The following is a 13,413-nucleotide window of genomic DNA, read 5'->3' as shown; positions in this document are numbered from 1 at the left end:
TCTTCAAATGGCGTTTGACTCCACTGAAAGACTTTCGTGTGACGCTCCACACTTCAGCTCGGTAGGTGTCGGTAATGCACCAGAAGCTGGATTGCCAACCACCAATAAACATCACATGAAGAAGAAACACAGTCTTGCCCGTGACAGCACTATGGATCATGAAAAAAACGTTTAACTAAACAGTACATAAATAAACAGCAATGGTGTTGATGTCGGAGTTGAAGTTGTGTTCAGTCGATAGCTGTATTGAATTGTCAGTCCTGTCCTGTTCAGTACACAATGATGTCACATTAGCAGGCTTCCTAGCTAGTTGCTACCAAGACTCATTGCCAGTTTCCGTGAAAATTATGATCTCTAAAATATTTTTTTTCTATAAATATAGATATTGTTTTATTGCCCTACCACCACAATAACACTGACTCAACTAATGTCATGCGTTAGGGGCGGAACTATCTATTTTTTCAATCATCAGCAGATGGCATATTCAAAATGTTGTTATACAACTACATTTTTATTTTTGCAATTTCGTTTGGTAGGGTTTGTGGTGCAAAAATTACACACTTAAGCTTTAACTATTTCTGTAAGAATATACATTTGCATTTGATTTACTACAATCTCACTGGTATTAAAGACCTCAAAATCTTAAATTTATGCAGCCAGCAACAGAACAGAATCTGAACGGTGAACCTCCTGTTACTAAAAACCATTAATTCCCAAAATCATGGAAGGCATGATTCAATGGTTTTATTACTTTCATTAATTTCATGTACTTTCAATGTTGATGGGATACAGTGCGTGGTCTGGTTATTGTTTGGTTGAGTCATTCACTTTAATGCACAAGTTAACATCCTCCAAACATGAATAACACAGCAAACTCAACACTTTACGACTAATAGTGCTGACCCCTCTAACATGGACCAAGACTAATGTCAAATGCCTGTATAATCACTGCCTTTAAAGCTCATGAATGTGATTTGTACACAAAGTGAAGAACATCTTTCTCCACTTGCAGTCTGAATGACATGAGTGTCCTGTTTTTTATTATTTTCTCCTCTTTACTCCCAAATTTGGAATGGCCATTTCCTAATGTGCTCTAAGTCCTCGTGGTGGCATAGTGACTCGCCTCAATCTGGGAGGCGGAGGACGAATCTCAGTTGCCTCCACGTCTGAAACCGTCAATCCAAGCATCTTATCATGTGGCTTATCGTGTGCATTACCGCGGCATCCACGCACAACTCACCACGTGCCCCACCAAGAGCGAAAACCACACATTATAGCAACCACGAGGAGGTTACGCCATTTGACTCTACCCTCCGTAACAACCGGGCCAATTTGGTTGCTTAGGAGACATAGCAGTTGTCGACATGAGTGTCCTTGATAATAATTCTGTGTGGATACTGGTCTCATAATCTCAGGATGAACCAGACTATGTTTAAAACAAAACCTAGCACAGCCTAAAATACTTAAAAGCAAATTTAGATCTTGAACATGAACAATGAAAGATTATGAAAGAGTAAATTTTAAGTATAAAGAATATGGTGGGTTGATCATTCATTTGAAAAACTGACTACAAAGAAAAACTGGATGATGTAATACATTTTTTTAATTCTTCTCTCCAAACTTTCTTTCACTTATATAGAGATTATGAGTTGTGAAAACTTCTTGTGAAAAATAAAATCTTGTTTCTGCATGAAAAATCATTACATCTCATCCTTCTTATCTACACTACCGGTCAAAAGTTTGAAAAACGTATTCTTCATTATCATTTTTTTCTTCACATTTTAGAATAATAGTAAAGTCATCAAAACTATAGAATAACATAAATTGAACTATGGGAATTATGCAATTTTTAAACAAAATCCAAAATAATCAAAACTGTGTTATATTTTAGCATCTTCAAAGTAGTCACCCTTTGCATAGAATTTGCAGACATGTACTCTTCACATTTTCTCAACCAACTTCCTGAGGTATCACCCTGGGATGCTTTTTAAACAGTATTGAAGGAGTTCCTATCTATGTTGGGCATTTATTGGCTCCTTTTCTTTATTATTTGGTGCAAATCATCAATTTCATTTTATGGTGGCACAATCATATTTTTGTCTACAAAACAAATTTCAAACATTTAATCATACACCTTCAGATCAACAGATTTTTAAGTTCATGAGAAATATTTCAGTCAATTGTTTTAAAACTTTTGACCGGTAGTGTATATCTTGAACATAAGCCTTTATAAGGGCCAGCGTGAGGTCTATGTGATGTAGTGAGGGTAGAAAATATGTCTCTTACCGCTGAGTCTGGAGGACTGAATCCGCACATGCTGCACACCTGCTGTTTGCACTGAGTGCAGATGTTGTAGTTGGGTGACTTGTCTTTGGTCTGCACAGTCAGTACTGTAGACTTACAAAGAGGACACATAGTCCCTCCAGCTTTCCCCTGGGCAGGCCCAGCCTTACCAGGCCCTTCTGCTTGAGCCCCCAACCCAGGTTTACCCTGCTGCTGAGATCCAGGTTCAAAGGGTTTTCCTGGACCTTCTGGACCAAGTTTGCCAGGCCCTTGCTGTTGGGATCCTGGTCCTCCAGGTTTAGAACCTTGCTGCTGAGGTCCTGGTCCTCCAGGTTTAGGCCCTTGCTGTTGAGGTCCTGGTCCACCAGGTTTAGGCCCTTGCTGTTGAGGTCCTGGTCCACCAGGTTTAGGCCCTTGCTGTTGAGGTCCTGGTCCACCTGGTTTAGGCCCTTGCTGTTGGGGTCCTGGTCCATCAGGTCTGGGTCCTTGTTGCTGGGGACCAGGACCACCAGGCTTGCTTTCAGGCCCTTGAGGTAGAGGCCCAGGTCTTTGCTGAGGTCCCGGTCCCTTAGGTGGCCCTTGCTGAGGTGGCTTACCCCCTTGCTGTGGAGGACCCTTCCCTGCGGCACCCTGTAGACCAGGCTGCTTTCCTTCCTGCTTGGCAGCCCCCTCCTCCTCATCGCCAAAAAGGCTAAAGGAGGATACAGCAGAAGACACCGCACTTAAGGGGTTGGCTCCACTCAGGAATCCAGATGAGAACATCCCAGTTCGTGGTTGTTCTGGATCTTTGGGCTCCTGCCGGAAACGTGACTCAAGGAGACTGAGGGATGAGGGGCTCCGTCCAGGCCTTGGCTTTGGAGGCGGCCCCTCTCCAAATGCATCTACAGTCCGACTTTTACTGAGACCCGGTGGGGCTCTCGTGCCACCAGCATGAGCCTCTGGAGGCCTGTGGAATCAAGAAATAAAGGGTGAATTCACCTTCAGTAGTCTCAGGCCAACATAGATTTTGAAGCAATATCTGTGATTAACTTATATGGGCCATCATTCACTTAATTGCTACTCTGGATAAATTCCAAAAATGTTTTGCAAATTGGACAAACTATTCAGAAAATTAATACATACCATAAAAGCGAAAACAAAATTCAGATGGCAAATATGTAAATCTAAATGGACTCAATGTTTGAAGTAATAACCAAACAAGCAAGACACATATTCACAATCCTATAATGTCCAATTCTAGACATGGGGACTCAAGGCACTGCACATTTTAGATATAATCCCATCTTTAACACACCCAGTTCAGATCTTGGAGCCTCTACTAATAAGCCACAGAGTTAAATAAGGTTGTTAAATAAGGAAAATATCCAAATTGTATAGTGCCGTGGGTCCCCATGACTGGAATTGAGAACCACTGTGCTAATATTATATTTCACTAGTTTATTAAAAAAAAAAAAAGGGAAAGGGAAAGCCAGACTACATACAACAACAACATACACAGTCAAAAGAAAGGTTACTGTCACTCATTTGGAGCATCACTCCATGTCTAAGATGCGTATTCTTCGAGATCAAGTTGCGCTTTAGGCACAGGCATCACCGTGCTTTCAGCACCATGGACAGCGAACACACGTCTCATAATCGCTTAAACTGTATAATGGTCGGTCCACACAATTCTCGGGTTTAACGCCCCCATAATAATTAAAATGATAAATCATAAATGGCATTTTCGCGTACAGCGCTATAATTTGTCATATGCATACCCCCTCCCCCAGTTTGCGCTTGTGTAATAATAACACATTTTCAAGTGCAACTTTCACGACACTATTCAATCAGCTTCCAAATAATGATTGCCTATATTTCACGAACATGCCAAAGGAAATGTCGATCGCGTGCTTTTGCGCTATAACATTTTTCATACACTCGTGTTTAAAGGCGTGTTATTCTCAAGCAGTGTTTTCCAAAGCAGCGCTCATGACATCACCTACACAGCCTACAGGAGGAAGATGGAGTGTGCATGCGCAGTGGGTTATTAAAACACCGATATGGAGTAAAAACGGTAATGTGTTAGGGCAGAGGGAGCTAGAATCATTCGTATTTGGCAAGGACATCTTTACCCAGCAGGCAATTGGGATGTCTTGTGGATTGAACAAGGCGATTTCAAGAAAACTATCCAAAGTGCACGTATTGTGACCATCCATATTAACGATATTATGAAAACACTGTTCTGTACAGCGTCAATATTAAGGTGCATCTCAATCGCGTAAAAAATGCTATCAAATCGCATTTGCACATGTTAAAATTGGGCTGGAATGAATCTCTAAACATGCAGACGATGCACGTTCTTGATTAGGATTACGCGCGTGAATGGGTGTGATCATGTTTTGCATCGGTGATTCTGTCGTGATGTGCCAATATGCAGTGTCACGATCAAAACACAAGCACAAGCGCTCGGGCACTGGAGGGATGGACATCATTATCACTGCATACATTTATTAAAACGCTCCTTTGTGCGCGGGAGCATCCTTCAACTTGCCTGGACTGCGCTTTGGCCACAGTGGCCACAAGCTGTTTTCTGTCCTCCTCTGAAAGATTGCTGAGATCTGCCTCCACCCCTGCGGGCATCTGGATGAAGCCACCCTTCCCATCAGGTGCGAGTCCCGCTGGTAATCCAGCGAGTGCCCCTTCACCGCCTTCCATGCTCGCTTCGTTACCCATGATCGACCCCCGTCGTTATACCACCTACTCCCTCCAGCTAATTACGCGGCGATATAGGTCTTAATGTCCAGATTAAGGCGACGGTCTCCGTATCCGCGGTCGTTGTGGATGCATGTAATTTTATTGTAATCCATTTTTTCGATGGTCAATGTCGAGAACGCACATCCCGAGAGCAGAGCATCTCCGTGCGGGTCCAGAGTTGTGCGCCTCCCTCCCTCCTCCATCCGACGCGTACGTCCCGCCCCTCACAGGTGATCATAAGACGTCGGCGTTGAAAAAAAACGAAATTAAAGGGACAAACCGCCTTAAAATTACCACATCTTCTAATTACCCCTATTTATTTTGCTTTCAAGGCTTGCCAATAACCTTCTAATTAGCAGTTATGAGGAAGCAACCGGTTTGTTTTTGGGAACAAGATGCTGTAACACTTTATATTACACCAACCATTACACATCTTACAAGCAAATATGTTTACTTATTATAGCAATTACAGTAATTCCTTAATATGCTTTATTTTTTTTTAAACAAGGAACAGTATATTCATATTTTTATTTGATTAGACACCAGATAGTTAGTCATTCTCCTTCATTCTATTTGAAGGAATTTGGTGAATAGCTTGCCAGAATTGATAAAAATGTTACTTTATTGTGTGAAGCTATACGACAGCTATGTGTGAGAAACATAAGGAAATTTAAGTCATACCCAAAACGTCTGACTTTCTTTCTCTCATGGAACACAAAGGGAGATTTTAGGCAGAATGTTAGGGACTGACAGCCTAGTCCCCATTCACTACCATTGTGAGGATAAAAAGAGTAGTGTCACCATTCTTTAAACTTCTCTTGTATTTCATGGTAGAAAGAAAGTCATCCATGATTTGAATTACATGGGTGAGTAAATGACAACAGAATGTAAATTTTTGGGTGAAATAACACTTTAAGAGTTAATAATATGCCATAAGGTTTATTCATTAAGCCACTGCACAAATAACATGTTCATAAACACATCCATTCAGACTCATCTTGCTCACATGTCTCCTGCTGAATAGGAATCATGAGTCACTACATCAATATGTTCCATAAGTCATTAATATGTCCTTGGCTCATAGCTCTGCCAAGGGCCCAGAGACATAAGGAGACACTGAAGGAGTTTGTCACCACTGACTTTGACAGAGAGAGAATTTAGGAAGACACATGTGCACTTTAAAACCTGCATACACACAGTGTCATTGATCCTCAAAATCAAAAGTCAAACATTTCAAAGGGTACAAAATGGATGTTTATGCTTAAAAAATAAAATCAACATGATTTTAATTTGGCTCTACACTCTCAGTTGGTGAACCATTGGTCTATTAAAGCCTGTTTTTTTCCCCCACCCAAACGAGGTCGAGAAGCGGCGAGTCTTGGGTGGTGTGGGCATCAGAGGAATGTTCAAGTGCAGCCAACTTTATGGTAATGAGCTTTGACGCGGTTCGGCGGCAACCTATTGGAATATAGAAGTGCTCCACTCTAGCGAAATCTAGAGAACACAACCGTGTAAACATTGGTTCCCACCAAACATTAGTTCCGAAGACTGATTATTGCCGTGGCGGCTTTTCACATATTGCTTACAGGGATATAAATAAAATAAAAAAAACGATGAGTGGACAAAGGTGTCTGAAATTGTTAGTGTGCCAGGTGAGTTGATGAAGTGGATATTATGGTTTATATAATAATATCTAAAAATATTTCATGAGGATATACACTACTTGTGATATGTCGTCAAAAAGATCGGTCGACATGTCTGGATGTTTTGTGGCCCCTTTAAATATAGTTCACAAAACCAAGCATTCTCAACGAACGTTGCCGCCTATTTCAAATACGTCAGAGCGTCCACAAATTTTCGATAGCGTTGTTGACAGGGTAGCCAGAGCGAATTTTGATGCTCTCGCCGCCTCTGGTCTGAACGCACGGTAACACAGTTCAATGGAAAGGAGGAGGGGAGAACCGGCTTGGCAGTGTAAATAATATTTTTATGAGTAACTTAAACAAAAGACAAACACACACACATGATGGACATGTCCGTAAACGATCTCTCTCTCCCGCACCATCCTCCGCAGTCAGCCTTTATCCCTCTCGAAGGGATAAACTCACGATCACCGGTGTAGTATCAACACTACACTAACCCGATCCTGAATAAAACACCCTGAGATATAAAGATGTTACCCAGGGCTGTGTACAGAACACGCTTTTTCAAAAGTCAGCATAGGCCTACTTCATGATGGATGACAATTGGTACCAAAGTCAGCTTCTGCAGTCAAACTTAGTGACTGATTTTGCCAGGTAGCATGTTTTTGGATCAACATATTTGGTTGGTCTTGGAACAACATTTAAAGAAATGTCAAAGAATCAAACACCCTAAGCTTAACCCTAAACCTACCCCTAAAATTTGACTTGTTGATAGAGAGATCCATTAGCATATAATTTGTCTCAATGGCATTTGCCCGGCAGGTGCAAACAAGTACGCAACCTGCATGCTGCCATGCTGTAAATGTCATGTGACTTTTCACTCTGGAACCCTGGAAAATGATGCTCTGACAACACTAATTGGCTGATGGCACCACAAGAATGCATTCAGTCCCAAGCACTTCACTAGTGACTATCCTACTGGTGCATGACATGTGACGTTAAAGGTAGCAGGCAGGGAAAAATAAGTAAAGTTCACACTTTCAAAAAGAAAAATCAGGCACTTGGAAAACATAGACTATAATAACATGAAATGTTTAAGATTTATAGGATACTGCAAAATATTTCATCAGAATACACATCTACTTTTGAATGTCTGTCAATAGAGAAACTTCCTTCGTGCACACTAAATGATGTACTTTCGGCAATCTACCTAAAGCTAACAAGCCAAATCTTGACCCCTTGGTCCATCTCACATCTTTCCTGACTTCCCCTGCTCTTCCCCTCATAATTCCCTGTCCTCACTATAGTGTACTATCAATAAAAGTGTCAGAATAGCACGCTAAAAAAAATGAACCAGCTAATTAAGATTGTCCAGATCTCCTGAAAATTACAGACAGGTGTGTAACAGCAGGGATGAAACCAGACTCAGCAGGAAGGAAGATCTCCAAATGCAGGATTGACATCGGGGGAGGAAAATAATCACTTCCTGTAAAACTCTGATTTGTTATTGGTCCATTCATAGAGTTGTGAAAAAAATGTTAACGTCTCTCACAGCAAGTGTAATTTCCATGAGGACCCCGTTTCTCAGCATCCATCACTGTAATAATGCGAGAAACACTTTCATGCACACATTTAGCTTTTCAAACTAGGCGTTTTGACAAGTTCTTGAGCAGTACACAAATCACGTGACGCTATTGCATGCATCACATTCCTATAAGTGGATATCAGATTTCTCAGGTCCGGAAATGCTTGTCCTGTTTTCTTAGAGCAGTAGAGGTTAAGTGTTATCCTCTCCACTCTGCTTTACATCAGATTGACAGATGTTTGATGTGACATTGCAGGCTTATTCAGCCTAGTCCAGAGCTCTGAGGGAATTTGCCCTCTGTGTGACCACAGATCTCAGCACGTCAATTAATGGGATCAAACAGCATCAGCTGTGTGATAAGCTCTATATCACTAGTATCTGCTGTTGCCACTACAAACACGATAAATACAATGACACAAGAGTCTCAGATTAAGATTATCGCTGTTTAGGATTATTTTGCACTCATTCCCTGTATGTCTCACTCTCTCCCTCTCTCGTCTACAGTGATGAACGAGAGGCCAGAAGAGATAGCTTTCCCCATACAGGGCTGATCACTGGAGCGTACACTAATGACCTTAACGCTTTGAAACGGAAATACACACACACACACAGCCAAAGTGTTTAACCCTATATATTTGTATAGGTTGACACATTAAGTTTTAAGGTTATATATCTTATATACACTCACCTAAAGGATTATTAAGAACACCTGTTCAATTTCTCATTAATGCAATTATCTAATCAACCAATCACATGGCAGTTGCTTCAATGCATTTAGGGGTGTGGTCCTGGTCAAGACAATCTCCTGAACTCCAAACTGAATGTCAGAATGGGAAACAAAGGTGATTTAAGCAATTTTGAGCGTGGCGTGGTTGTTGGTGCCAGACGGGCCGGTCTGAGTATTTCACAATCTGCTCAGTTACTGGGATTTTCACCATTTCTAGGGTTTACAAAGAATGGTGTGAAAAGGGAAAAACATCCAGTATGCGGCAGTCCTGTGGGCGAAAATGCCTTGTTGATGCTAGAGGTCAGAGGAGAATGGGCCGACTGATTCAAGCTGATAGAAGAGCAACTTTGCCTGAAATAACCACTCGTTACAACCGAGGTATGCAGCAAAGCATTTGTGAAGCCACAACACGCACAACCTTGAGGCGGATGGGCTACAACAGCAGAAGACCCCACCGGGTACCACTCATCTCCACTACAAATAGGAAAAAGAGGCTACAATTTGCAAGAGCTCACCAAAATTGGACAGTTGAAGACTGGAAAAATGTTGCCTGGTCTGATGAGTCTCGATTTCTGTTGAGACATTCAGATGGCAGAGTCAGAATTTGGCGTAAACAGAATGAGAACATGGATCCATCATGCCTTGTTACCACTGTGCAGGCTGCTGGTGGTGGTGTAATGGTGTGGGTGATGTTTTCTTGGCACACTTTAGGCCCCTTAGTGCCAATTGGGCATCGTTTAAATGCCACGGCCTACCTGAGCATTGTTTCTGACCATGTCCATCCCTTTATGGCCACCATGTACCCATCCACTGATGGCTACTTCCAGCAGGATAATGCACCATGTCACAAAGCATGAACATGACAATGAGTTCACTGTACTAAAATGGCCCCCACAGTCACCAGATCTCAACCCAATAGAGCATCTTTGGGATGTGGTGGAACGGGAGCTTCATGCCCTGGATGTGCATCCCACAAATCTCCATCAACTGCAAGATGCTATCCTATCAATATGGGCCAACATTTCTAAAGAATGCTTTCAGCACCTTGTTGAATCAATGCCACGTAGAATTAAGGCAGTTCTGAAGGCGAAAGGGGGTCAAACACAGTATTAGTATGGTGTTCCTAATAATCCTTTAGGTGAGTGTATATGTATGTACACTCTCTTAGCACTTTATTAGGAACACCTGTACACCTACATATTCATGTAACTAATTAACCCAATCAGCCAACCGTGTTGCAGCATTGGAATGCATAAAATCATGCAGATATGTGTCAGGAGTATCAGTTAATGTTCACATCAACCATCAGAATGGTGAAAAAATGAGATTTTGACTGTGGCATGATTGATGGTTATAGATGGGCAGTTTAGAGTATTTCTGTAACTGCTGATCTCCTGGGATTTCCACACACATCAGTCTTGAGAGTTTACTTAGAATGGTGCCAAGAACAAAATGCATCCAGTGAGAGAGGTCAACGGAGAATGGCCAGATTGGTTTGAGCAGACAGAAAAGCTACAGTAACTCAGATAATCACTCTGTACAATTGTAGTGAGCAGAATAGCATCTCAGAATGCACAATAAACCTTGAGGTGGATGGGCTACAACAGCAGAAGACCACGTCGGGCACTTTATTAGGACCATAGTGTTCCTAATAAAGTGCTCAGTGAGTGTGTGTGTATATATATATATATATATATATATATATATATGTGTGTGTGTGTGTGTGCTTAAACACATTTTTGCATTTTAAAGTACAAACATTGCATGTAGTCATAAATGCTGCACAAAAAAGGCAAGCAAATGCTGTTTTAAGCTGTTTGATTAAAGCATGTCACACCACAGGACCTGTGAACCTTCTGAAAATATTTCATATCAGCTACCCATCCCCATGTGTCACATAACCCCCACCAGTGGTTATATAGACATAAAAAAGCATGAAGAATTCTTCATAATATGTCTGTGTGTGTTTCTATGTGACATTTTGTATGTAGTAGTGAGTGTGTATAGGTGACTTAAAGCGCACAGAGAAGTAGAGAAGTGTAACTGAAGCCTGAAACCTAATCACATACACTGTTCGTTGCTCATTAATTTTGAATATGTGCTTCAATACAGAAAATATGGCTTACATGACCCGACAGATAACTATAACTGAGATAAAACATAGAGCACAACAAGTTACACACAGATCATTTGCTTCATATGAACCATTACTCTACCAAAAAGTGGAGTGTCAGGTTTTAATACAGACTCTAAAAGTAATTTCAGTGCAATAAGATTAAGTTTCAGTCTATGTGTGAACCCAATACAATTCCTGTCCAGGTGACACACCTCTCACACTCAAGTGACCGTGCAAGCATACATAACTCACTAACACACTCAGACACATATGAACATCATACAAGTGGCAAGAGTTATAAGTGCTGCTAAATTGCAAGATAAACTCAGTAAACTGTGAGAAAGACTTCAAAATGAGATCCAAAAAAGTATAGCAAATAGATCCAAAAACATACCTTCTCTATGATCTGGGTTTCTGCTGGCTGTAATACTCATGAGTGGACAGGCCCGTGTGCTCTGCTCCCTTGGGACGACATTTCATCTGTGGTATTTTAGTCGTCCTGATCTCCACATCCTTCTTAGACAGTCTGCATGCACCTAATTCCTCCCTTGGCACCACGTTTTCCCTCCCAATGAGAATTAATAACTGCCCGGCTAAAAATACTCTCTTAAAGGGATGGTGTCCCTCACCTCTCTTGTTTCACCCAGCATCTGCCTTGGAAGAAAGCACACCTCCCTTTCACACACAGCTCTAATCAGCTTTCTTATGAGCCATCGGCCAATCAGAGAGTCTAGGATAAGACACACAAGTGGACAGTCACACATAAGAACATGTACTTACTCTACAAACACTTGAATGCATACAGTTAAAGACAGTATACTAATACACAGGAATTCTACAATTGGGTGAATCTCACGAAGCCCATCAAGGACAGGTCTTGGTCATATTTATCCTCAAAATCAACAGAAAAATATGAAGAAATTATATTTTGCATCAAGAAAATTAAGCCTCGTTTGAACCATTAAGAATTTTGGCATCATAACATTTTCATGAAAATAAATTAAAGGAATATTCCCAGTTCAATACAAGTTCAGCTCAATAGACAGCATTTGCGCCATAATGTTGATTACCACAAAAATAATTATTACTTCATTTAAAAAAGAAGAAGCAAAAATTGAGGTTACTGTGAGGCACTTACAATGGAAGTGAATGGGGCCAATTTTTTGAGGGTTTAAAAGCAGAAATGTGAAGTCTGTAATTATATAAAAAGCACTTACATTAATTCTTTGTTAAAACTGATGTACTAATTGATCTGTAATGTTTTTTAAATAGTCATTTTTTCAGTCATTTTAGGGATTCGGTGTTTGTTGGAATTACATCATCATGGCAACAAAGTTGTAAAAGTGGCTATAACTTTACACAGAAAATGTTAGTAAGCAATTTGATCACTAAACTCATGTTAGCACGCATATTGTTTATGTTTGTGTATATACTTTTGAAACAGTGAGTATTTTAATGTCTATAAAATGACCCCATTTTTAAGGAATAGGAGAGATTCTAAATAGTAGATTGCTGTAGATTGAGCTTAACTTGTATTAAACCCGGAATATTCCTTTAAAAGTAAATTTCTTATTAGTGTGAAAAAGAAAATAATAATGAAGAATTTTCAAATCATAGTAATCTTTGTTGCTTTGCCTAAATGTTTCTGATTAAGAAAAAACCTATTGTGAAATACTTAGAACAATGAGAATTACAAACAAACTCTTTCTTTTTGATTTTGGGTCAAATATGTGGCCTGTATGATCTTGATACGCGTTCATGAGATTCACCCAATTTCTGATCAGTTTATAAACACTCTACCACGCTACGGATAAGTTTACCTATAATCTTTGCTGGCAAGAAAGATCTCTATTTTTGTATTTTATTATACAACTGCCACCATAAAGTGACAACTGGCTCATTTATATGAAATGTAATATTGAGACATTTTTGTAATGATGGTCTACCCTCTCTATGTTTAAGCTTGAAACAACTTAGCCAAATCATTACATAACAGGGCTTAAACGTCTCTTATTCCGTGCGTTTGTACTTGGCTAGAGTTTAGGGACAAATTTGTACTCAGAAGTGAGCTAAATCGGACAAAACCTCCCTTTGTGCACATTTTTAATGCAATACATTAAATAATTATTTTTAAAAATTCTAATAATTAAATGTTTTCTGTTAGAGTTAGGATTAGGGTGTGGTTAGTTTACAGTAATTATACAAAACAATTGAAGTCTATGGTACAGTATGTCCCTATTTAGATAGCTAAGCAAACGTGTGTGTCTGAGAGAGAGAGAGAGAGCTGGCAGATTAGGTCAGGCCAGAGTCAGACTAAGATTAAAGT

At 40.4% G+C, this 13,413-nt stretch overlaps 1 protein-coding gene across 1 annotated transcript in view; it reads right to left on the bottom strand.

The window, feature by feature from the left end:
* The window catches only part of pcloa (piccolo presynaptic cytomatrix protein a), a 62,945-nt gene extending 57,816 nt beyond the window's left edge, over window positions 1-5,129 (bottom strand). Inside the window, exons 1-2 of the mRNA XM_052119076.1 lie at window positions 4,814-5,129; window positions 2,287-3,229 (exon numbers count right to left, since the gene is read on the bottom strand). Of these exons, the coding sequence (XP_051975036.1) occupies window positions 2,287-3,229; window positions 4,814-4,995 (1,125 nt within the window). The 5' untranslated portion in view covers window positions 4,996-5,129. The remainder of the gene's footprint in view (window positions 1-2,286; window positions 3,230-4,813) is intronic.
* Between the last annotated feature and the right edge of the window lie 8,284 nt (window positions 5,130-13,413).

The sequence above is a fragment of the Xyrauchen texanus genome, chromosome 45, assembly GCF_025860055.1.
Source record: "Xyrauchen texanus isolate HMW12.3.18 chromosome 45, RBS_HiC_50CHRs, whole genome shotgun sequence".
Taxonomy (NCBI): Eukaryota; Metazoa; Chordata; class Actinopteri; order Cypriniformes; family Catostomidae; genus Xyrauchen; species Xyrauchen texanus.
This window is presented reverse-complemented; position numbering and strand designations above follow the sequence as displayed.